Raw genomic sequence first — 27,190 nt, forward strand, 5'->3', positions numbered from 1 at the left:
AGGCGGCTGTTTCTCTTCCCTTTGCTAGTAGTGTTTTGTTATCACTTAGTTAAGTCATCCAGTGATAGTTCTCTGGTGCAATAGACTAGGCTGGATGATTTGGGCTTTGTGCTTTTGACCTTTCAGCTTTCTGGCATGAGTCCTTCTCATTAATAAATTAATAACTAGATAATAACTAGATAATTCATAGCTATCCTGAGATAAGTCAGATCTATCAAAATTACAAGTCAAACCTATCTAAGGAATTGCTGACATTATAAGTTCATTGTTTTTTTTAATTGAGGTATAATTGACATCTAATATTATATTAGTTTCAGGTGTGCAGTGTAATGATCGGATATTTGTATATATTGTGAAACTATCACCACAGTAAGTCTAGTTAACATTTGTCATCATACAGTTACAAAAAAGTTTTTTTTTTTTTATTGTGAAGAGGACTTTTATGATCTACTCTCTTAGCAACTTTCCAATATGCAGTACAGTCCCGTTACCTACAGCCATCACGCTGTGTATTACATCCTTATGATGTACTTATTTTGTAACTGGCAGTTGGTACCTTTTGATCCCCCTTCCCCGTTTCGTTCCCAACCCCTGTAAGCTCATTGATGTTTGGGAAAACTAAGAATTCCCCCCCTTGCTGTTGCCCCTTTAGGATCAGAGCCACACACAAGTTTCACAATACCGTCAGGATCCCTCCCTGATCATGAGGTCCATCGTCCACATGACCGATGCTGCTCGCTCTGGAATCATGCCTCCTGCCCAGCTCACCACCATCAACCAGTCTCAGCTCAGCGCCCAGTTGGGGTTGAATTTGGGAGGTGCCAGTGTGCCCCACACGTCTCCTTCACCTCCAGCGAGCAAATCGGCGACTCCCTCCCCTTCTAGCTCCATCAACGAAGAGGATGCTGATGAATCCAACAGAGTGAGTTAATTGCCTTTAGTATATAACCTACCAGAGAATTGGGAATCACCCCATGCGCATGTCTTTGAATTTCATTCACAGTAGTACCTTCTTTTGCTTCATGGATTTGGAGTAGCATTTGAATTTATGGTGGTTTAATTTTTTTCTTCACTCTTTTATATTTACTTATTTTCTGTGGAAAGTGTATTCAACTGAAAATCGGAAGATCTGGCTTCTCCTAGTAGTTGTAAGGCATTGAGTAAGTCACTTAACTCTTGTAGGCTTAATTTTCCTAAATCAGCAAAAGGGAAGGCTTGCACTAGACTTTCCAGAAATTCTGAACTGCTCTGGTTCTAAGTTAATGTCCAGGTAGGCAAGTTTCATCTGGTTAGTTGGCTGAACTGCTACCGCATTGGACAGTCTTGCACCTTTGACGAGGTTTATCACGTAGTAAGTTCCAGTCGTTTTACATCTTTGCTTTTGTCAGGGAAATGACACATGATTCAAATATGCACAAGGTGTAGTAAAAACTTAGTTGCAGGTATGACTTTTCTGAATGCCTAGAAAAGTATTCTGTTTCACTGAACTTACTTGTAGGTACACAATTACTCATTCCTCATTTATTAATTATGTGTGGTACACTTACTCTGTGCTTGACGTTTTACTTCGTTCTGGTGATACAAAGATTTCTAAGAGAATTATTGCCCCTGGGACTTCCCACTGGGAACAAATAGCAATGTTTAAAACTAGCTCCAGATGTGATTAGAGGTATAATTGATGTATCTGGTGTGCTGAGATGGTCATCGATTCTGCTTAGGAGAGTGATTTGAGGAAGTCTTTATTGAGAAGGTGATGTTTGAATTAGGTCTAAGAGGATACATAAAAGTTTGTGAGGCAGAAGAGAGAGGCCAGCATTCTGGTAGAAAGAGCAATGAAATTACATGTCCATTTATGGGTATCGTGAGCAGTGTGACATGGGGGAAGAAAGAAATGAGTTGAAGAAAGAAATGGCTGAAATGTGGTAGCCTTTCTCCTGTTGGTAGTTGAGAGCTGATTATTGATTTGCATAGAGGAATGGCATAAGCAAATTTATGCTTTAGAAAGATAACTTGGGCTGTATATAGAATGTGTTATAAAGAGAGGGACCAGAGAGAAGGAACTCAATTAAAACGTCCTTTTGTTATGAAGTGTTTGCTTTTATTTTAGCAAAGAAAGGCATGGACAGGAGGTGCCAGATTAGTGAGACATTCAAGAGAAAGAATCATCTATTAAGGTTTGGTGATCCCCTGGAATTTGAAGGAATAAAAGATACACTGGGTTTTAGTTTGAGAGCCAGCGTGGATATCAGTAAATGGAGAGGCTCAACCCAGGAAGAGAGGAGTGTTGTTTTTTTCCCGACAGGGAAGATGAGAGTTTGACATGCTAGGGGGTTGAATTTGAGTTGCTTCCATGTGAGTCTAGAACTCAGTCTGTTGGAGATGGAGCTATAGATTTGGGAACCATCTGCACATAGATGTGAGCACATAGAAGTAATCAGGATTTCTCAGCGTGCGTAAGGAGCAACGCCAGAACATTGAGCATCATTTATTTTTACCTTGAGCATCATTTATGTTTAAATAGAAATGGAAGAAGAGGAGCTAGAAAAGATTGCGGGTGATGAAAAGAGGAGGGAGTTTAGCTGAAAAGAGGAGAAATGTTGCAGGGATTTTAAGAAAGAGGGCTTGGTCTATCCCATTATGTTAACTCCCCACTGGACACAAGGTGGGGAAATGCACTTAGCAGTCTCTGCTCACACTCACAAGGACTTCAGTGGGATGAAGTGGGAAGTAATAAAGAAACTCGAGGGATGTGTGTAAGATACAGCTGAGTTACAACTGGCTATTACACAGTACAAGTGGAGTCCTTTCATTTGGTTCACATTCCAACTGATCTTAATACTTACCTCTGTATCAATCTGAAATTGTCACCTCTAAAGAGAACCTTTTATGTGACTCTTAGCTTGTTCCATTTTAAGCCAGGGTCTAGGTTTTGTGTAAAGACAAGGAATCCAATATATCTCTTAAGCAACTTAGCTGAAAAAGGAAGATTAACATTATTGTTGATTATGTCTTTTGGGTAAAGCTATTTCTCCATTTTTTCACAGCCCTTTGAGTCAACTATGCAGAAGTTTCTTTAGGAGAATTAATTCTGAGCTTTTATTTACACTGTGAGATTCTTCATTTCGGGTTTATTCTTAAAAGCTAATGATGATTAGGGGAAGTCATGGTTGTCCAAGAAAGACATCAAATGTTGTCAACACTTGAATGTTGTTTTACAAAGAGTGAAATAGAACTCTTCTTATTTGGAAAAAGCTTTAACTGGAAATAACTTTCATCTTGCCATTGGACAGGGTATTGTTGGTGCAAACAGTGCCAAATTCTCTTCCAAGAAAAGAATAGAGTTGTTTGACTCAGTTAGAAAACTCTGTGTATATATATTTTTTTCATGTGGCTTACGTAATATTTTTTCACTGAAGGATAACTTGGCTCCAATTGAAGCTCTAATTGAAAAGACATCTGACTCCCTTGCAAGTTCAGATTCATTAACTAGATTAAACAAGTTGCACTTATTCTGAGGATTTAGAAAAAAGACTATGAGGTCTACAGAATTTTATTGAATTAATCGTGTGAGTTATGAAAGATGGCATTTTGGAGGAGAGGTGAGATCTAGCTTAACACCTACTGAAGTGCATAAACTACTTGTATAAAGTATGGGTGTGGTTATCACTCAGTACAAACAACAGGCCCACCAACAAGTAGGATCTTGGTTTCCTAACACCTTGAGGGTTCAGAGCTCTCAAAGAAAAGTTACTTATCAGTTTCCTCCCTAAGAATGCTAGTAATTGGATTAAGTTCCCAATGACCCTCTTTCAGAAAGTAATGATACTCTTGGAAAATTTGAATTAAGATTCAAGACTCAAGGCCATTAAAAACCAATCTGTTACTACTTGAATCTATCTCTGTTGATCTTGCCCAAGGCTGGCTTTTAAAACAGATTTTGTCAAACACTTCAGCATTCTTGATGAAGTTAACTGCAAAATTATCTCCAATATAGTCATATCATAATCTAGGGGGAGATAAAACAAGGTTGATAAATCATTTCCCCTGCTTCTCTGATGAGTATTTTATATGATTGTTGAAATTAGATGATGGTAGCAGGTGAGTATTGGAGCTCAGTGGTATATAAATTTGGGGAACTGTACCCATGTCATCTCTATGGTTTCAGTTTCAGAGTTCATTGTGAATATGTGTGAGCGTCTCTAGGCCAGAATTCTTGTGGGCAGGGTTACTTACTATATGTAATAATAAACATTGTCTTATTAGTCTTCTTTTTAGCCTTGGCAATTTTAAGTATCTACTGTTGCTGCTCTTTTACAGGTTTTTAATTTTATGAAGAGTATCAATTTCCTTTCTAGCTCTACTTAGAGTTTTGACATTTTTACATTTCTTGTTATCCTATTCTTTAGGAAGTTTTTTATTGTTTTAGAAAATAAAAGTGACCTTTCCCTTATTGTGCAAGCTTAGGGATTAGAACTAATTTCCATTTGAGTTTCCGGAGACCATTAGCAAAGTCATATTCTGGTAAAATAAAAGACCAAGCCTCAAAAAAATCAATTCAGACTGATCATACATATGGTATGCCTCTATGGCTAAGGGACCTTATATAAAATATCTGAATATGATCAACATCCTGAATAGTATTTAGGTTTACTTCTAAAACCTTTGAAAATGTAAAATATTTTGTTTATGGGTACATGTGTAGCCCATATATATATGGCATTACTTGGTACAGAGCGTTCTGTTTTTCATTATTCATAATTGCTATTTAGAGCATATGTTGCGAATGCATTGAAGATACTTCTGGGTCTCATTAATCAATGTTCTAAATGCTAATCTCTGCTGTCCAGTTAACTCTAAGCAAATTTACCCCTCCCCCACATTTGGTGGTGATTCATCTGTTGATGATGTTTAACAAAACCTTAAAAGAACGATTGGGGACCTGAGTAAGTCTTTCTGCATTCTCTGCAAGTACATTCTAGGCAGTGAATTTTCTTCCTGCTTTGCAGGCCATTGGAGAGAAAAGAGCTGCTCCAGATTCTGGCAAGAAGCCCAAGACTCCAAAGAAAAAGAAAAAGAAAGATCCCAATGAGCCACAGAAGCCAGTGTCAGCATATGCCCTGTTTTTCAGAGACACACAGGCTGCAATTAAAGGTCAAAACCCTAACGCAACCTTTGGAGAGGTCTCAAAAATCGTAGCATCTATGTGGGACAGCCTTGGAGAAGAGCAAAAGCAGGTGAGGCAAAGATCCATCATGGTCATTGCAAGATTATTCTTTACACCTTTTCTGAGTGAATACATCCACTTACTATGATTGCTTCTCATGAAAGCCTTTCTAAGCTATGGAATTAAAAAACACAAACATATAAACCCAAACCACTCTGCAGTTATATGGATTTCTCAGTTCCATTAAGGGTGTGTGTTCAGAACCCATTCAGAAGAGAGTTGGAGGAGATCCAGGCAGTATCCTGCAAGCATCAACTTTTGATGATAATCTTTTCATTTTAAATAATGTGGAATTTTCCCCCCTTTGTTCAAAAAAGGCACTACAAAGGGATTAGGTCCATCCTGCTTGCCTTTTTTTTGATCATCTTTCTGAACTCTTGTGCTCTCCTGGGGGGTTTCCAAACTTTGAAGCTGACTCTGCGTGTCTCATTATTGTCATCGGGCATTTGAAATTTTATTCCAAGTTCATTTGAAAGCGTGGCTGTATGAGAGGCATTGAGAGATTAGCCATGCTGGTGGGAGACACTTCCTTAGGGTCCAGCTTCCCATCTTTCCCCATGCAAGTCCTCTACACAAATGGAGAGAAGAATGGTTTCCTTGGGGCTCAGTCCTCCCCTGGCTCCTTGCATGAAGCTCCAGTGACCATTCATAGGCGTTGATTTTCCATATCCTCACAAGAATAGACCCCTATTAGTAATAAACCAGAATAATTGTTTCAGGAATAAGGAGTGGAAAACCCTTGATTTTCTTTTTCTTTCTTCCTTCCTTCCTTCCTTCCTTCCTTCCTTCCTTTCTCCCTCCCTCCCTCTCTCTCTCTCTCTCTCTCTTTCTTTCTTTCTTCCTTCTCATTCCTACCAACTGGTTACCTTGGGATGGTGCAACTGTAGAATCTGCCTGTTTGTTGGCACTGAGCTTCATGCTCTATGCGGCAGACTGATTTTCTACCCTAGAAATGTAATCCTAAGGGGGCTGGCAAACTGCTGCATCTAACTTTTAAATTCTGGAGAAAAGAATAGTTGCACTTTGGTATAACAGCCAGCCATCAGACACCACGGTTTAAGAAAAGGAAGCCCAAATGAGGTTTAATATACTGGAATATATTTATGGAACTCACTGGTCTCACTAATGGAAATCTTTCATCTTTCACTATCTCTGATTTTTCTTTTTTTTTCTCCAAAAGAAAACCCAGGTTGAAAGGCCTCCATCTTTTCTCTTCTGTCTTCACACACTTTCCCTATTATTGTTGGTTTTTCATCCTCTGGTTTGTTTCCGCTTAGAGATGGGTGTGAGGGAAAGAAGACATGGATGGAGAAGCTCGTTAACTTTCTATAATTTAAACCATTTGCCACAAATTTCATCCTTGTTACCTTATTTACTGCCCGAACAGGAGGCCCTTAGCTGTTACTCTCATGAATTCCATGCTGCAACCTGAAATCTTTTTCTGTTTGCCATAGTAAACGTCAGAGTTGGGCCCCAGTGAGGGTGGCAGAGTTTCATTTCGTTTTAATATCTGTGTGTGTGTTTCTACATTTAAAAATCAAAGCCAGGGAGACCAACTTTTTATGTGAGTTCTCTTGCGACGTAATTTGCCCAGCAGTTATTTTATGGCTGAGAATGTGTGTGCTAAAAGTGGTGCTAATTGTGGTCTTTTAATAGGTCTATAAAAGGAAAACGGAAGCCGCCAAAAAAGAATACCTGAAAGCCCTGGCTGCGTATAGGGCCAGCCTCGTTTCTAAGGTAAACCCGGACAGGGGCGGCCAGTGTCTGAGAGAGTTAGGAGCCCTGGAGCATTGAAATCATAAATGCAACTCCTCTTCGAGTTGATTAAAAAAAAAAAAAAGCATCTCGAACAACTCATAAACTTATTTGTTCCCATTAGAGATCACCCCAAGGATGGCATGGAAAATAAGTGTTCACTCAAGCTGATGAATCCAAATTGTTTCCAAGAGTCACTGATCTCTATATATGTATGTTGAAGCTATTTAGACAGATTTCAAACAGCCTCTTTCTTCCCGTCGGGGACTGAGATCTGTGTTAATGTCCTCTATTTAAACTGAGAAGTATTTTTGTCAGGCATTTTTGGACATCAGGTCATAAATTCTCCAATGGTTGCATGATAGAGGATATAATATAATAGAGAATGTTGCGTTTTTGACCAAACTCTTCCACATCATATAAATAAATAAGCCTCACGATTATTTAAAATAAAATTATGCTCCAAGTACTTTTAAAAAGACATGTATGCATGTATTATACATAGAATATACAATGGGCCCTGATGTATTATAAAATGCAACAGTAGTCCAAAGCAAATGTCACTCTGGATTATTATTACCTTGATCCAAAAGGAGCATGAGCTGTTACCTTATATTTTTAACATTTAATTAACTTTGTCCTTAGCCTTCCTAGAATTTAGAGAAGCTTTGGGGAGGATAATGTGAACTAATGTTTTTGCTCGTGATGTATTTCCCCTGGCAAGCAGAGATCCCATTTCCTTGTCATTGTTGTTGCCTCAGAGTACAACATAGGGCCTCAGGGCATGGTCAGTGCTGCCGGCAGAGCCACTTAGAAAGGGTTTAGCCCTCTTTTCTCATCTTCACCAGAATTGTAAGATCTACCTTCGGCAGCTGCTCAGAACCAGATCAAGAGAGGTACTCCTATACCTCGTTGGTATAGCTCTTAGGACCCTTCCCACTTCATTAGAAAGAGAAAACATTCATCAGGTCCATAGCAAAAGCTTTTTCTGAGACTCTGGAAGGTGCACATTGAGAGATATACCTATTCTGGATGGGGATTTGCACATTGGTAGAAAACCTATTCTGGATGCAGATTTGCACATTGGTAGAATGTGTGGGCCACAGATGTTAAGAATTGAGGTGTACTTGATGGCTAATTAGACAGAGTGACATGAATAGAGTAACAATGTGCATGTACTTCTTACGTGGATCGTTTATTCATTCATTTACCTAGAAGCAGGTATAGGTGATCTTTGTGCATTAGAGCATGAATAATTGATCATACATAGATTTAAGCCAAGAGCCAGTAACTCAAAAGGCATTCTGGAAATAGCATCCATAATTGGGCTGATCAGGTCTGAAGGGATAACTTAAACATTTTACATTGGATACTAAAATCCAATTCGGAAATGTTTCCAAATGGATTGATTGATTCCACTGATTCTAAAAAACTATTCAATAGGATGGAATTTAAAAAGAATAAATCCAAATTGTTTAGGGGGTGTGTTTTTGTTTTGTTTTTTTCATTAGGTAAGTGCAGTTGAGAGCACCCTAAATTTATAGTCAGAGGCATGACAGGCAACTAAAATAGTCCTTGAGGTATAAATTTAGAATAATTTCAACCTGAACCCAAAGTGTGAAATAGTTGCTAATATGGGATCTCACAGGAAGCAGCATCTGACTGTACAGCTTGCTGATTAGATCACATCTAAAGAATTGGTTCCCAATGGTTGACCAATTGAAGGCCCTCCAGCAGGTTGCCTCCACGATGGTAAGGACCGAAAATCCAATAATACTTAAATAATTGAAAGAATCATGGAAGCAAAGATTTGGAGGCATATGATTTTGGTCCTCAAATATGAGATCCATCATGGAAGGGAAGCCTAAGCTTGATCTCTGTGCCCTGGATGGAAGAACTCATCCAAGGAGTGAGGTTACAAGGGAGCGAGATTTCAGCCTCAACATTAGAAATAATAAACACCACATGTGCATTTAACGTAAGTCTCTACATCAGAGCCCGGGACTTTCCCTTAAGATGTGACTCTACTATCACTTTTAATCTTCACAACAACCAACAAAATTAATAGAAGCTTAATATTCAACCGTGAGGGAGTAGACCCGGCAGGTGAGCAGGAGCTCTTCACAGCCATCCACCCTTTTCCATTCTCCACTAGGGGAGCAGCTCATAGGCATAATGGTGTGATTGCCCAGGTGTTTAAATATAGACTCTCCTTGTGGTTTCTTCCTTAAGACTGGCTTGGCAATTTTTAAATATTAGAGTATATAAAAATAATGCTCATGTTTATATGTAGAAGACTGTGTGTATTCTACTTTGTGGGTGATTTAATGGTTTTTTTAAAAGATAATAATGAGTATTTGCAGGTTTCTTCTTACCCAAAGGCTTCAGAACACGACCCTCCAGTAACATGCAGCGCCCCCTGAGCTTTTGTACAAAACCAGAGAACTGTCCACCGATGGACGGAGCTTTACACTGATCAGGTGTTCGAACAGAAGCCATCGGCCATGGCTTTTCCTACCTTGAGTGATTCTCCATGTAAAGTCACTCCTCAGGTTTCTTCTAATAGTAGATTTTATACATGTGAGTAGTAAAAATCTAGAAATAAACATTCAGAATCATTAAAGAGAGTGGATGGCAGCTTGATGCCACCAAGGTCCCCCCCGTACACACCCCCCTACAAAAAACCCAAATTTTATGAAGAAAAAGAGGAAAAAAATAGTCTTTAAGAGGAATTATTCCTAATCCCAGTTGCATTTAAAATAATTTATTTTTGTGGAGGTAATTATGTGTTTTTAGTACAAAATATATTAGGCAGTTTCTCTCCATGTTGAGCCCCAGGTCATTTGTTTATCTTATAACAGGTTATGCAGTCACATGAGTGCTGAACTTTCTCCCTTTATGTATGACTCCTTTGATGAATTTTGGAAATCTTTGAAAATATTTGGTAAACTAAAACTATTTCTAAAATTGTAAAGTACTTCAATTTAGTGTCTCTAAAGAATTCAGTTATGTTTTTCTTATACTCAAGTGAGCACTGTTATAAATAATCATGGCTTTGATTATTATATACAGGGCTTTGAAGTTTTCTGGTAACAGTTGCTTTCTGGTAGTAGTAATTGTTAATTAATGAAAATAGCTAACATTTACAAAGTGCTTTCTGTAGGCCAGGCACTGTTCTAAATGCTTAATAAATATGAGTTGGTTTAATTCTCACAACCTCTATACAAGGTGAATACCATATAACGCTATTTTATATATGAGGAAACTGAGGAACAGATGAGTGAATTAACTTGCCCCAAGCCACAGAGTTGTTGAGTAGTTGAGCTAGATTTGAACTCAGGCAGTCTATATTCTGTTGTCTTTCAAAATGGTTCTTGGTGGTAACATTAGTTCAGACTTAAATGCTAAAGAATTGTTACTCTTAAATATATGTATCAGTCACCTTTTACTACAATAGTGCTGTGTAACAACCAGCCCCAAGCCCAATGACTTAAAAAGATAAGCATTTATCCCAGAAAGTGCCATTTAACTAGCTGGGTCTTTAAATCTAGGGCAAGACTCAGCAGGATCAGCTAGTCCTGCTCGTCTGTGTGCAGTCAGCATCAGGGGGTTGGTGCTGGACTCATACACCTACGTGGCAGTTGGCTGGCAATGAGCTGGCTCTTGAACGGGTAACTGGGCCACATGGCTGTCATCATGAGGTGGTAGGTTCTGAGAGATACAGACAGACAGACTTTGAAGCCTCACTTCCATCACATTCTGTTGACCAGAGCAAAGGTGCCAGGCCAGCCCAGATTCAAAGGGTGGGGAGTTCCACTCCACCTCTGGAAGGAGCTATAAAGCCACGTGACAAAGTGCTTGGGTTCAGGGAAGCATGAATAATGGTGGCCATTTTTTTCATCAGTTTACAATACTAAAAATACCCCCAACCTTCTCCCCCAAAATGCAGGCTGCTGCCGAATCAGCAGAAGCCCAGACCATTCGTTCTGTTCAGCAGACCCTGGCGTCCACCAATTTGACCTCCTCCCTCCTTCTCAACCCTCCACTGTCTCAGCACGGAACAGTGTCGGCCTCCCCTCAGACTCTCCAACAATCGCTCCCTAGGTCAATCGCTCCCAAACCCTTAACCATGAGACTCCCCATGAACCAGATCGTCACTTCGGTCACCATCGCAGCCAACATGCCATCGAACATTGGGGCTCCGCTGATCAGCTCCATGGTGGGCTCGGCGTCCTCCACCCAAGTGAGCCCTTCAGTGCAGACCCAGCAGCATCAGATGCAGCTGCAGCAGCAGCAGCAGCAACAACAACAACAGATGCAACAGATGCAGCAGCAGCAGCTCCAGCAGCACCAGATGCATCAGCAGATCCAGCAGCAGATGCAGCAGCAGCATTTTCAGCACCACATGCAGCAGCACCTGCAGCAGCAGCAGCACCTCCAGCAGCAAATCAACCAACAGCAGCTGCAGCAGCAGCTGCAGCAGCATCTCCAGCTGCAGCAGCTGCAGCACATGCAGCATCAATCCCAGCCTTCTCCTCGGCAGCACTCCCCTGTCACCTCCCAGATTACATCCCCCATCCCCACCATCGGGAGCCCCCAGCCAGCCTCTCAGCAGCACCAGTCACAGATACAGTCTCAGACACAGACTCAAGTATTATCGCAGGTCAGTATTTTCTGAAGACGCACGTGGCAGGCGGATTTGCGCATCTGGAGGAGAGTGGCGTCCGAGAGTAAACCATGTGTGGCTGCAACTCGTGAGTCGGTGTTGGTTATGCAGAAATGTGTAAAAGATCACGCGGTCCTCTCAAGTGTCTATTAGATAGGCAATAAGAACTACAGTGTAGCTGAAAATCATCTTCTAGCTGACTCTAAACCACTTTGTTTTTAAACAAGAAAAGCTGTGCTCTTTTACGTGATGCCTTTTTTTATTTATTCAGGCTCTACCTACAATATGTGAATCAAACCGTTTAATGAATCCTGGGACATACTGATGATTATAATAAACTGGCCTCTCTGAGTCATAGCAAATGGCCTTATTTCTCCCGAAGTGAAGAAACTACACTTCAAGGCGATTGGAACTTCCGAAGCCCTAAAAATAAAAAGCACAGTCGTAACTACCTGAAATACGAAAATCCAGTTTCATACAAACATTTGTATGACGTCAATCGTTGATGGCATTTTTTTGTCATGAAAAAAATAATGTAAATCACAGACTTTTGCCAAAGCTCTTATTTTTTTCCTTAAATCTCTCCAGAAAAAAAAAAAAAAATGCAAGTGATTAGTTTCAATTATTGACTCCTTTTCACTTTTTACCCATGACTTCTCCAAATCAAGCCACAGTATATGTTGTAACAATATCTATGACCACTGTTAGCCCATTATATTCATTCCAATTAGAAGAAAAGAATGTGAATATTATATTCTGTGTTTTGAGTGACAAGTTTCGAAAATGAAAAACACTGTATTTTTAAAAGGGAAATGCACTTAAATGGAGACAGTTATTACAAAAGTTAAGATTTAAAAAAAAAAAAAGAGCAAGAGTTTTTATTATGATGTAATACCGGTAGAATATTTAAAAGGCGCACCGCATCTGAATAATCAATGTAAATATTTTCTTTCAAAGTTGTAAGTTTTCATATCATGTGTTGTAAAGTTTTCATAAACGAGGCTTTAACGTAAACACTGGTGACATAAACCATTCATTGCTACGTTGCTTATTGTGTTTTTATGCTGTTTTATACTTTTTTATGAGTTATGATAGCAGCAATTAAGTTGTTTGTATTTTGCTTAACTAAAACAAAAATGCTTTTATCTTGCTATAGAATAAACACATTTCAGTAAAAACTGCAGACTGTATTTTGATGCAACAACCAGGCAACTACTGTTCACTTTTCAAAATAAAATATGTCAAATTTCACTTTTGGTTCCTTGAGTATGTAGAAGATGGGGGAAATAGGTCCCATACCAACCTGTGTTTGAGCCCAAGCATCTTCTTCCATTTTCAACTGGAAATAAGAGATTCATAGCCAAGAATGTGGATTGCATGGCCCCTAACCAGAGCCTGTAAAAAAACAAATAAACCATTAGAAATAGAACCATTAGTGGAATTCCCTGGCGGCCCAGTGGTTAGGACTGCTCGCTTTCACTGCCGAGGGCGCAGGTTCGATCCCTGGTCGGGGAACTAAGATCCCGCAAGCTGAGCAGTGCGGCCAAAAAAGAAAAAAAAAGGAAAAGAAATAGAACCATTAGAAATTTTTTATGATTATCATTTTGTTAAGATGCAAGGGCAAGGTAAGTATAGAGGGAAAAGCACTTGTCTTCTATTTGGGGCTCGGACTAGCTGGCACTGTTTTTATTGCTGTTAAAATAGATGGTGAATGCTAATTCTTAAGCCAAAATAATTATTTCGGTGCCCATTTCTTCCCCCCTTTTCCTGCTCTGTAGTGACTCCTCTTTGAGAACAGTGTGACCACTATCCCCAGTTGTCCTGCATGATTAATTACAGCATCTGTCCTGTCAGAAGCTATAATGAAGAGGTCTTGATAAAAATTGCAAATTACCACTGGCAACAGTCTTCAACTGCTTATGATAAAATGAAAATTAAAAACAGCAAGTGTCAACCCTGACCAGAATCCTAATCTGGAAAAAAATGAGGGTGTGAGTAGTGGTATCCATGGCTACTGTGTGCAAGACATTCAAAAAATAATGGAATATGGATTCCTCAAAGTTGTTGTTGTATTTCAAAGAATATTTACTGTGTGTTGTGGGCTATGAATAATGAATTCAGCTTTCAATATTTCATAATCTTCTCGTCCCCTGCATTATGTACAAATATTGAACAGCAAGAGATTCTAATTATAAATTTATAGATTTCTGGCTGTAGGAAAATTTATGTCTAAATTGAAGCTTTTCATAAGATGTATTAGTTGACAGGTACCAGTGTTCAAACAGTCTAAGAATGATGCCTAATCGCATCTACAAGGGAGCAATTGTATTCCACAAAGAAATGAGCTGCTTGCATCAAACCCATCAGAAGCAGAGCTGATGGTAAAAGATTTTCTGTGAATTGAAACTAACGTTACATAACAATAAGAACCATTTTATATTCTGTTGTGAAACCTTTAGACAAATGTCTTCAAAATTAATTGCTAAACTACATGTGACAGTAATTGTGTATTAGTTCTGTAATTGTCATTTTGAAAACCCATGAAGTATTGCTTGGAAAAAAAATGTCACTAGTGATAAGACTGAATTGCAAATGAAGTCTGTTTTCAACTGTTTGCAGTTAGAAGCAGGTGTTGTATCATCTATTAAATGATTTTTATAAATCTTGGGTTTTATCACATCTGATTAAACACTGCTAAGCCATTGATGGTCAATTTCAAGAAAAAAAAATAGCTTAATTACTACAGTTTAAAGAATTAATCACCAGGCAAAACTATGTCTTGAAAATGTCAAAAAGCTTGAATCATGAAAAGAATTCCCCAACCTTGTTACCATATTATTCTCAGGATCCGATAAAGCACATTATGAGTCAACTTGTATTTCACTTTGTACACAGGATTGGTTCCTATTTCTGAGACATAAGTAAGTACGTGGTGTACTTTTACAGGTCAGAAATGAATCAGGGTAATGAAAAATAGGCATGAGTAATGTGGTATCTGATTAGCGGGACACCTAAACGGCCTAACTGCTTTCCCTCTTAAGTGGTCCACAGACATTAACGAGGCTCCCCCCCTCACCCCGTCCTCCACCGCACACCTTTTCTCTCCCCTGCCATGTGCACACTATTTTATTACTCTGGCTAAACAGACTCTCTTTTTTGCATTAACCTGTCCTGCCTTATGATGAAAGAAGATAAGGAGTTTTCGTTTTTAGCTGACACGGGGTCATTAGCTCCCGACTCAAAGAACAGAAGCTTAAATGCCTTCGTGCAGCATAATTTCTGCAATATATTACCACCTGACGGAGGGTTGAAAGCGTTCTAGACAGATGGATTAATATCTCAAGTTTAAGTAGCAGTCCTCTGCTGTGTCCATTCAGACATCTGAATGGTTTCTTTCCCATTTCTCACTTCATGGAGCATTTTTCAGCACTGGACTTCCATCTAACCTTTCCTTCGCCCCCGTCCCCACCCCCTTTGTCTGGCTTTTGTTTTGCAACAGCTGTTATTATCGTTCTTGGTCAGCTGTGATTGCTAAAGGCAAAATAGGACCAGATGGTGTTTTGCTATGCATGAATGCGCGGTACAGGACTCGGGATTGAATAGGCCAAGCTTGAGTGGTGTCCCCGCACCACCTGCCTGCCTGAGCTGTAGCACACACATCGCAGGAGCGTGATCCGCCTCAGACCTACTCGCATCGGATGGGGAAGTGGGGAGCTGGGCTGGAGATTCCCCGTATTTATTGATCTTCCACGCACTCACAGAAGAACAAAGTGTACAGTCAATTTGAGTTAACTGGAGATGACACAGCATGGGCATGTAAACTATCACTCTAGAATTCTGGTTTGCTTGGAGGATTTCATTGCTCCCCAAAACACACACACACGCACAATAATAGCAAAAATTAATGGGCTAAGTAGGCACAAAATTTCTTTAAAAGTCTGTCTAAAATAGTAGAATTAAGGGTCTGAGGTGAGGGTTTGGAAAAAGGGAGGATTCTTCAAGATGATATTTTGTGTCAGTTAATAATGCAAGGTAAAGAAAGGCTAAGACTGATATGTGGAGAGAGCCCTAACACTTGTAGGTTATCTGTCAAATATTTCACATTTACAAGAAATGTGCCTCACCTGGAAAATCACACAGATACACAACCAGATTAGAATTCTCTTAGAAAATATTCTTAACCGTAGAAGTGTTTCTCCTCATCCTCTCAGACGCAGTTTGCTTTGCTGACTCTCTGACGTAACCCTGAGAATAAGCACTTTCCCTGAATTTTGAAAGTTGGTGAATGGGTTTAACCCATATTGACTGTGATCCTACAGGTGTGTGGGTTGTATGTGCTGGTGTGTTACCGAGGAAAAGCTTAACCATCCAGCAAACGTGGAGTCAGATATGCAGACCGACAGCTCTCTTTGCCTAAGGCCCTAATTACTTAAATTTACTTCTGCTACATGCCAAACACTATGATAGGTCCCGAAAGAGATGCAAAAATAAACAGGGCCTTCTGTTGACTTTGTATATGTTTGAAATTTTCCATAATACATGTTAAAAAAAATAAAAGCCATCCTTAACTTTAGGAGCTTTTATTTTTTCATTGTGGTGAGGGAAAGCACCCAGTAGTTGATGATCAGTGTGCCAATATAGAACGCATGTGGGTTGTTGTGTGTGCGTGTGGTGGTGTTTGGTTTTTTTTTTTTTGGTAATCTGAGAAAATCACAATTTATTTAGAAAGGGAAGAGATTGCAGTTGGTTAGGGGTATTAGCAAAAGCTGCCTGGGATTACTGGCATTTAAGATGTGACTTAAAGGTTAGGTAGAATTTCACCAGGCCAAGATGGAAGTCCTATCCTGGTAGAAGAAGGAGGGAACAGACAAAGGGGAACAGGAGAAGAGCCACCTGGGTGGAAAGCACAGGCACCATCAAAACAGCAGTAGAGAATATAGCAAATAGGGACTTCCCTGGCGGTCCAGTGGTTAGGACTCTGCGCTTCCACTGCAGGGGCTCGTTGGGAAACTAAGGTCCCGCAAGCCACACGGTGAGGCCAAAAGTACAAAAGAGAGAGAGAATACAGCAAATTGGACACACAGTGCTTTGGGGGTAGGTGAGCGGGAGAAAGTGCTAGAAAGGAGGTTTGGGATTACATTTGTAGAAACTCTTGTACACCCGGCCAGGGACTTGTGCTTAATTCAAAAAGCACTGAAGGTGTCTGAGTAAGGAACGTAGGATCAGAGTTGACTGAATGCACGAAGGATTTTATCTTAACTCACTTTTGAGAAGGAAGTATCCGGTTGGCACTAAAAGCCAAATGAAAAATGGAACAAGATACCCACTTGAAAGCGTATCTCAATATTTTAATTTTTCACATAAATAAATAAAGTGATGGCTTCACGCGTGCTCTCACACCACTCCCGACTTCCTGGTGCAGGAACACACCATCGACAAATCCGAATCAAGGCATCTTTGGTGACAACTGCAGAATAAACCTCATCCTTATATTAACATCCAGGGGGAGATCCTTTTCTGTGTTTCTGCTGTGAAAAGAAAGCTATTTTCACCACTGGTAAAAAGTACCTCTCGGTGCTTGAACTCAAATGCGATGAATGATAAAAAGAAGGCCTTGCTCTTTCGCTTGAGTAAAACCTCAGGCAGCACTGGGAGGGATGTTGGTTCTGGTCCCAATTTAATTTCAAAGAAGAACGTTCACAGATAGAAAACGTGAATGTGGATGTACACTTCTTAGCAGAGGAATAATGCTCTTTTGTAAAACATCTCATTATATCCCCAGCATTTATACAGCACTCTGTACTTTTCAAAGCAGTTTTCTGTGTATTCTCTCATTTAGTTCCCGCTCTAGATAGGACAGGAGTGAACCCCATGTCACAAAAGGAAACTGAGGCACAGAGAGGGTTGTGACTTGTTCCAGTATCTCTTTGCTTATAAGAGACACAGTCAGAACTGAAATGGAAATCTTCTCCTTCTAGACCTGTTATTTCATTTACCTTCTAATATTTGTATAGGTATGGCGTATATATTTGACATGTATTTATAACTGTCGTATATTTGTATGTAGGATGTGTAAATAAATATGTGTGTGTGAATAGACGGGTGATAGATAAATATAAATAGATAATAGATAGATGGCAGAAATCCATCACAGTACCAAAGAGAATAATTAATCCATGTTTTCCTCATGGCTAGTCAGGCAGTAAACCAAAGTGAATGCCCCCTAGCCCGTGTTCTCAATGGGGCATAATGCCACATGGCACTTTTTTCAGTGTGAATACCTTCCAGTCTGATTGTTTTCCCTACCAAGATCTCTCTGTAATTATTTTGTATTCGGGCAAACAGCTTTGACTTGTGGGCTTCGAATGTTGGGGCTGGAGGTGCCACAAAAGTGCCGAAGCGTAATATTTCTCTATGTGTTTATAAAGGGAGAAAAAGCAGGTTTCAGGGAAGATTGAGATGGGTAAACACCAGGTAGGTGTGCATTGTTACGCATTATTTAAGGAATCTGGTGAATCAATATTGAACACGGGAAATCAATGACAGGATAGGGAATGCGTCTCCCTGGGGATTATGGGTAGTGACCTTGTGCCCTGCTTCACAAGTTACCTCTTCATTTCCAAGGCCCCTTGCTAAGTAGGGTGTGTTTTACTACAGGCCGCCACTTGTCAAAGGAAATATGGGAGTAAGGACCTCCAATCCTATGTCCCCTGTCCACAAGATTTTATTACTGTCTTAACTTTAGATGAACAGAGTTCTAAAGATACCTTGAAAACAATCACTTGCTAAGGTTAAATAAAAATGAATAACGTTCTAACATATTCAACCATAATACCAGGCGCCAGCACTCTGGTGAACGAATATTTTGAGGCTTTCATTCACAAGGTGTTTGAGTGACTTACACAGAGTCAGCAGGATCATGGTTATGTTGAGATCCAGGTCTTAGGTTTATTTTCAGATTTTTGGCCTACTTTTTCTTTCTGGTCAGTCTGCCTTGCCTCCAAGGATCTATTGTTACCAAGTAAGAGTCTTTTGATAACATTCCTTGTTAAATGTCATCCCTCTGACATGCAGAGGGAACCTTAATTTCCAGTTTGTCACAATGAGTAAAAATGATGTCATGCTGTAAACCTGTCCTCATTGGTAATTTGCAAATCTGATACAAGATCTTTGCCCAAATCATTCAGGCCTGCTGTTCCACCCTCACCCTTTCTGCCCACTCTTAATCCTCTCCTCTGCAATTCATATTGAGTATGTGGAATCCCGGGGGACAAATAATAGCATCTGAGGAAATTACCTACATACAGTCTGACCTCTTGTGTGCTTTTTTGGATGCCAAATTAAGATATCCATCTTTGGCCATTTGGACAGTTACCTGGAAAGACTTGCACCATTTTCATAAATTGTGTCCGAAGGCTGGCATACCTAGCATGGAACTTTTTAATGATATTCAGAATATTTTGGTCAAGGAATGTGAGTACAACTACAGTTCTCTCCAAAGCAGAACCTAATTCCATGGGGGAAATGCACTATCCTTTTGCATGTAGAAAATAAAATCATTGTTGTTTATGCTAATTGGAGAAAACTTCTTACCAAAAAGTTATTACATTTTCTTGCAGCATAAATTCTAAAATCTTAGCAAGAAGATCAGGACTTTCTATCAGGGAAAATTTGCAAGACGTTAGTATGTTAAAAAGGTGGCAATAATATTTGCTTCTAGATCTTCAAGAGCCCAGAAATGTGCATCTGGGGCTCATTTAACTGCTGGACACAAATTACCAGTCAAAGCAGAATGACTTTTTAGAGTGGGAACAAATGATCTTTTTGGGATTGGGCTTAATTACTGTGAAGAAATTTCTGTTTATTTGTTGGTCATGTCTGAAGTTTGTTTATTGCCAAATAACAACTTATTTGTCTGTTGGGGACAAAATATATACATTGTTCATATTTTGGACAAAATATGAAAGTCAGATTCTTGAAGTGGTTAGGTAATTGTCTATAGAGGTTTACATTCTTTTTTTCTTTAATTTTTTTATTAAAGTATACTTGATTTACAAGAGGTTTAAAATTTTTTAATTTTTATTTTATACTGGAGTATAGTTGATTTACAATGTTGTGTTAGTTTCAGGTGTACAGCAAAGTGATTCAGTTATACATATACATATATCCATTATTTTTCAGGTTCTTTTCCCATATAGGTTATTACAGAATATTGACTAGCGTTCCCTGTGCTATACAGTAGGTCCTTGTTGATTATCTATTTTATATATAGTAGTGTGTATATGTTAATCCCAAACTCCTAATTTATCCCTCCCTCCACCCCACATTTCCCCTTTGGTAACCATAAGTTTGTTTTTGAAGTCTGAGTCTGTTTCTGTTTTGCAAATAAGTTCATTTGTATCATTTTTTTTTAGATTCCACATATAAGTGATATATGATATTTGTCTTTCTCTGTCTGACTTAGCTCACTTAGTATGATAATCTCTAGGTCGATCCATGTTGCTGCAAATGGCATTATTTCATTCTTTTTTACAGCTGAGTAATATTCCATTGTATATATATACCACAACTTCTTTATCCATTCCTCTGTCAATGGACATTTAGGTTACTTCCATGTCTTGGCTATTGTGAACATTGCTGCAATAAACACTGGGGTGCACATTATCTTTTCTCTTTTTTTTAATTTAGTATTTTATTTTATTTTTATTCATTTTTTAAAATTGGAATATAGTTGATTTACAATGTTGTGTTAGTTTCAGGTATGCAGAAAAGTGAATCAATTATACTTATATCCACTTTCTTTTTTAGTTTCTTTTCCCATAGAGGTCATTACAGAGTATTGAGTACAGTTCCCTGTGCTATACAGTAGTTCCTTATTAATTATCTATTTTATATATAGCAGTGTGTATATGTTAGTCCCAATCTCCCAATTTATCCCTCCCCCTCCTTCCACCTCTGGCAACCATAGGTTTGTTTTCTACATCTGTGACTCTATTTCTGTTTTGTAAATAAGTTCATTTGTACCATTTTTTTAGATTCCACATATAAGTGATATCTTATGATATTTGTCTTTCTCTGTCTGACTTACTTCACTCAGTATGACACTCTCTACGTCCATCCATGTTGCTGCAAATGGCATTATTTCATTCGTTTTTATGGCTGAGTAATATTCTATTGTATATATATACCGCATCTTGTTTATCCATTCATCTGTCGATGGACATTTAGGTTGTTTCCATGTCTTGGCTTGTAAACAGTGCTGCAATGAACATTGGCATACATGTATCTTTTTGAATTATAATTTTCTCCAGATATATGCCCACAAGTGAGATTGCTGGATCTTATGGTTTAAATTCTTGAACCAAAAACTGTTCAGAGCCCAGAGTCATGTTTTTTCAAGTTGCTCTTCCCTTTCATTGTTAAAAACTTTTTACATAGTGAGGAGCATCTTCAGGGGAAAGCTTCATTTGGAGATTTCTGGAGGAACAGTCTGGCACCCAAAGACCTCGATACCACTTGACCAAGAGAAATTCAGGAAGCACTGCTCTTGACCCACTTCAAGTGCTTAAATCACCACCACATATACAGAAAATGAACAGAACTCTGCAGAGCAAAGTAAGCACATTGAATGATAAGCAAAACCTCTGCGGGAGCGTGTCAGTGGTCTGGGCACGTGGGCCACGATTCCCACAAGGATCCTGAGCACATAGGTAACTAGGCTCTGAGTCAAAAAAATAGAACGGAGCCCGAGAAGAAGGAGATCATTGGATTCATGGGGTTTGTGGGCACCCGGGCAATAGCCATGAAACTACTTGGCTCCAGAACTAATAAGCTACGTTTTGTAAGCCTGTGTTCTTAGAACAACTAAGAGTTTTATGTTTGATACAGATGGTGTTTATATAGAGTATACGAGCTCAGCGTGAGAAGTAGTCATAAAACAGACTGGGGTTTGGTATAATTATTCACAATTACTATTGTATAATTGGATGCCATAACTATTATATAAAAAATATTTTAAGAAGTAGACTCTGCTCCTACTTTCACAATAGTTCTTAACAATAAGAGACATATGCTATAAACATTGTAACATATTTTATGATGTTTACAAACTTATACAAGGTTTGGCAAAATTGCAAATATAAAAGGCCAGGTTCTCTTTTTTGCATCCTTGGGAGACCCACTTACCCTAACTCACCTCCAGCAGTAAGTTCACTTTCTAGTCACCCACGGGGCTTCAGGAGCTTACTGCATTAGGCCACCCAGATGAATGGGTGGACGCAAATAACTATTTTAACAGGTAAAAGAAGAGAGAGAGAAAAAAAATGGGTCTATTCTGTGGAAAGTACTCATTTTTTCAGCTTTCTCCAAACCAGCAAAAGAAAGTTCTGTTGGGCCAAATTGTGGCCATTGCACATCAGCCCAATGCTTATTTTAATGTTTCTGGATGGAATTAATGAATCTACAGACATCCCATCATTATATACATAAACACCCATGTCTTCTAAAAGGAAAAAAATGATGAGCCTAGGTCCCTATCACCCCTAAGCAAAGCAACCAAAAAGAAAATTCATTAGGGTTTTAAGAGAAACTTCATTTCCTCTTAACTGCATTTACAAAGCAGGCCTGCATTTACAAAGAACTCGGCGGCTCTTCTTGCACGGAACAGTAGAGCATGGACAGTAAATTACAGAACAAAAGACTTTGGTGAGAGACTTGTTTTCCAACACACGTGTATTGGGCATGGAAGTGAATACAGCTCTCCCGTTGCCCCTCTCTCCGACTCATGGGTGTGCAGCCACTGCTGAATTTTTGCCTGAGACTCTCAAAGGTAACTGCTACGCTTTGATGACTGGAGTCTTTATTACAGTAGGATCACAGGTTTCCAAGGTGCACCATGTTATAGTTGAGAAGTGAGAAGCATCTTTCCTGTCTGGACACCCCTCTAGTTTCCATGATTCCTAAGGCAGAGGAGTGGGTGCCAGGCGGGAGACCATTATTCGTGCACATCCACCACCTGTTGCCCTAATGATGGTGCCCTTGAATATTTACCCGCCAGGTACCAACAAGCATGACGTCTGTGCCTTAGCAGCCAGGGAGAGTAAGGGTTACCTCTCTTGTTATATCGGCAGCCAATACTTAATGTTCCAAGTCTGGATTGAAACAACCTGTTTTAACTATGGTTTCCAAAGGGACTGCTTCCAATCGTCCTCCTTGGCCCTAGAAGAGGAAGGTAGTGAAGTATGGCTTTAGTACTGTATTATGCCTGTGTGCAGCCCCAGCCTTTCAAAAATTCTCAACCGTCTTGCTGTTTCCTACACCTGGAAGATGACCAGGAATGCTCCTGATTCCATGAGAGCAGCAGCCCGTACAATGAGCCCTGAGATCAGGTTCTCCTGCAAAAGAGAATATGAATGCTTAGTGAGCAAGGATGCTGGGGTTTTGCCTACTTGGACCCGGTCTTGCACACTCCATTTATTTCTATGTAGAACGTATAACAACACGTGCATATGTACTGCTAAGCTTGATCAATATATCGCAACTGTTTTTTTGTTGGTTTTTTTTTGGCTGCATGGCATGTGGAATCTTAGTTCCCCGACCAGGGATCAAACTCGTGATCCCTGCAGTGGAAGCGTAGAGTCTTAACCACTGGTCGGCCAGGGAAATCCCAACTGTTTCTTTATGACTGTCTTGTGTGGTGTCCCTTTTTACCAACCTGGCTAAATTCTCTGGTATAAGCAGCCCAAGGGACTGTTAATAAAAGAGAACAGCTGTCCTTTCTGATGTTAACCTCAGAGCTTAGGATTTTATTTCCAACACCCTACCTTCCATTAATAGCTCTCTGTGAATGCGTTACCTATTAATCAGTCTTACCTTTTCATGTTTACAAATTGTATGGGTTTTCTCTAATCTTTATGAAATAGAGTATTTATTTTACTTCTTACCTTTTATCCCACCGTCTCATTGGTTCACAGGTAGGTATAATATTACCCAATTGAGTCATTCACTCGTGCATTTGTTCAGCAAATATTTACATGGTGACTTCTCTCATGGAATTACATTGTGTTGGGGATATGGTTTTATTAATTCAATAAGAATTTGGGTATCAAATGCGGTGGATGAAGAGAAGCAGGGAAGTGGGATAGGGAGGGTATCAAGGGATGAGTAGAGGATGGACGGCAGTTATGAATAGAGTAGTCAAAGAAAGCCTCACAGAGAGAGTGATGATGGGCAAGGGAAAAAACGGATGTCCATCTGGGGGAAAAGCATCCAGGCAGGGAGAATGGCTAGTGCAAGGCTCTAGACAGTTGGTGTGTTTCAGATGCTGCAAGGCGGCCAGTGTGGCTGCAGGCGAATGAGTGTGGAAGAAAGCAGATGAACTCCAAGCGGGAAGCAGGGAGTCAGGCCGTGTAGGGTGAGGGTTCTCAGTCCTTACAGTGGATCACAATAGCTGTTAATTTCTTTCCTGATCACACAATATCAGGTGTGATCATGGTATTGTGCTTATGTTGGAAAAAAATGAGTCCTTGGCTTTTCATGCTACTTACTGAAGTATTTATAGATAGAATGAGATGATGTCTGGGATTTGCTCCATAATAATGCAAGATGGGGGAAGTGGATGGGGATGGGGAAGGAACATCTTTGGCCATGGGTTACGAGATGTGGGAGCTGAGTTATGGATGTCAGTATACTTTCTGTCTAATTTTGTGTACGTTCAAAATTCACTGTAATAATAACAAAAAAATAAACCACCTGGGGAACCTTTAAAAACAAATAACAGCTCCAGTGATTGGTGTAAGTGGTTTGGCGTACAGCATAGATGTTGTTTTTGTTTGTTTATTTTAAGCCTCCCTAGGTTTTGTTAATTTCCTATTCCCCTGAGAATAACTGGTACAGGATCTTCTAGGCCATTATTAGGACTTGGGTTTTTCCTCTGAGTGAAAAAGGGAGTGAGAATTTTGAGCAGTAGAATGACACAACCTGACTTATGTTTGAAACAGATCATTCTGGGTTGAGAATAAACTATAGGGCAGCAAGGGCAGAAGCAAGGAGATCTAGGCAATTATAGACAAAAGTAATTATGAAACAGTTTGGTGAGGGCTGTAATAGAATGTTGGACACATAGAAAGGTAGGCTGAGCACACATATTCTCACTCTACCCAACCACTCCTGGACGAGGGACATTCCAAAATATGCTAGGATGATTTACTGTGAAAGGGTAATGGTAATTCAGGTATTGGCTAGAATACAGTACGTGAGTGTAAGATGACCCAGGGAAAATCCCACAGCAGGAGAAAGTCACTTGTCCTTTAAGACTTCTGACTTCCTTTACCTGAGGCAATTATGTCCCAGTTACTTTTCCAATCTTTGCCCTATTTCTGATCTTTAATGAGAAGGGCAAAGTTAAAGGTTAGAAAGAAGAAATGCTTTTGGAGTCCAATATGGAGAAACCTAGCATCTCGTAAACCATCTTTCCCTCACTTGTGAATGTACAGAATGGTTTGGAAGTTCAGCCAAGCCAATCAGTCTTTCAATGACAGTCTAGCATATTTTCCCATGTGACGGAATCCCACAAGTAGAAGTGGAGCATTTCCCATCGTCCTGGCTTGTATCTTCCAAATATTACTCTCAGCAAACCTTCAATAAACCTTGTTCAATCCACATCCATCCACTGAGTGTGCCTTCTGTAAGGCCATGAATTGTACTGAGTGGGAATAAGTTGCCTAAGATGCAAACCCTGTCTTTAGGGAGCTTACATTTTGACCTCCCTCTCCTTGAACCAACCTCTGCTCTTTAGTTAATACGAAATAAGCACCTAAATATTCTTTTAATTTGTTGTGTAGGTCACTAGTGATTTTACATCGCAGGGAATACACGGGTCATGTCTTACACATGACCATTTGTATACCCTCACCACCAAGGAAAGTGCTAGGTCCACAAAAAATACTTAAAGATGTTGATTGACTGATTTCTAGATAATTTCATGAGAAATCAATAGTAAGACATTTAAGAATAGTTCATTCCCTAACAGTTATTGCAGAGGGATGACAAGATGACTTCAGCTGATCTGAACTAGCCTCTGGAGCATTGGAATGGTTCCCCAAATCCAACTTACCAAAGAGCACATGAGAAGGGGAAGCTGAATTCGTTAGATTTCTCAGTGGCACCAAAGAGGATTACAGAGTTGAGCAAAGCACTTAATACTATGTCAAGCTTAGGCCCTTTCCGCCAGGCCCATAAGGGGGAAGAAACCCAGCTTATCTCACTTCCAAGACAACCTCCTTTTACCTTCCATGTTGATCTTTCTCTTTGTAGCACCTCAACCTCTTGGTATATCATTTGGTATAGTGACCCTCTTCATTGTTTTAAGTAGAAATGACCCCATACCTTGTGCACACATGAACATTGTCTTTTCCTTCAGGGACGAAGCAAATTTTGGTGGAAGGACGATGCCTTCTGCTTCTTTAGAAGCCCAGAACAGGTGCTCAATAGATAGTTTTTAAAGAAACAGGATTAACAAAGTGCATTATTCTCTTCATTCCTGTTTTAATTAGGACTCTCAGTTGCAAGAGATAAAAACCCAAAATCAAATTGGCCAAGGGAAAATAAGGGAATGTATTTGCTTGAGTAAATGAAAAGTCCAGGGACAGGATTGGCTTCAGGCTCAGCTGGTGCCAAGAGCACAAACAAGTCATAGACAAGTCAGGGCTCATTTTCTCTGTGCCTTTGCTCTGCCGTCTACTGTGCCATCTGCATCCTCAGGTTCCACTCACTGACTCTTGGAAGTACCAGCTCACGATATCCTTACTGCTGGCATTCTCAATGGAAGAAAGGATGTACCCTCTCACCATCCCAGGAAAATCTCACTGCGTTAATTTGGTTCTGATTGGGTCTTGTGCCCGAGCATAAACCAATCACTGTGGACTACCGCAATGTCCTGCTCTGAATGGTTAAGCTCAAGTCACCTGTTCATCCCTGGAGAGGATAGATTCAACTCCCCTAGAAGTATCAATACATGGACTGAGAACAGGGAGAGGTGGTTCCCCTATGAAAACCGGAGTACTGTTGCCAGAAGGAGAGAGTGCCCACTGGATGGCATGAACAGTGCACGTGAAATACTTTCTGCAAAGGAAATTCTTTTCAGAGAGTTGGCTGATACAATGCATCCAGCAGGAGTCCAGGGAAAGGGTACACTTGCTTTTGCTGTGTGCCAAAATTAGTTTTCTGGCTTTGGGAATGTGCCCTCAGCCTCTTGCCCTCAGCCTGCCTTTTAAGGGAGGACTTTGCCTAGAGTCTATTCCAGTAGCCTGTCCCTCAAAGTGAGGCCATATAACCTGCAGATTGTTCAGGTTCCCTGTCCTTGGTTTTACGTATAAAATAAGGAGAGAAATTCTTCCCTGCAACATCCACTGAAACACCCAGGCCTCACTTGCCTCCTCCCATTAGGTTCCCTGTTTGGCTGTCGAATAAATGATTGAACATGGGACAGCACGTAATCTTCCAAACAATAGCTCTCCAAACATCCAACATCGTCAGATGCTTTTCTG

General features: G+C 39.9%; 1 protein-coding gene across 2 annotated transcripts in view; it reads left to right on the forward strand.

Moving 5' to 3' along the window:
• The window catches only part of TOX3 (TOX high mobility group box family member 3), a 108,645-nt gene extending 95,749 nt beyond the window's left edge, over positions 1 to 12,896 (forward strand). For both annotated transcript variants that reach the window (XM_057535087.1, XM_057535088.1), the window contains exons 4-7: positions 653 to 922; positions 5,007 to 5,234; positions 6,881 to 6,961; positions 10,929 to 12,896. In XM_057535087.1, the coding sequence (XP_057391070.1) occupies positions 653 to 922; positions 5,007 to 5,234; positions 6,881 to 6,961; positions 10,929 to 11,657 (1,308 nt within the window). In that variant the 3' untranslated portion in view covers positions 11,658 to 12,896. The remainder of the gene's footprint in view (positions 1 to 652; positions 923 to 5,006; positions 5,235 to 6,880; positions 6,962 to 10,928) is intronic.
• The last annotated feature ends 14,294 nt before the right edge of the window (positions 12,897 to 27,190 follow it).

This window comes from Balaenoptera acutorostrata, chromosome 19 (genome assembly GCF_949987535.1).
Source record: "Balaenoptera acutorostrata chromosome 19, mBalAcu1.1, whole genome shotgun sequence".
Classification (NCBI taxonomy): domain Eukaryota; kingdom Metazoa; phylum Chordata; class Mammalia; order Artiodactyla; family Balaenopteridae; genus Balaenoptera; species Balaenoptera acutorostrata.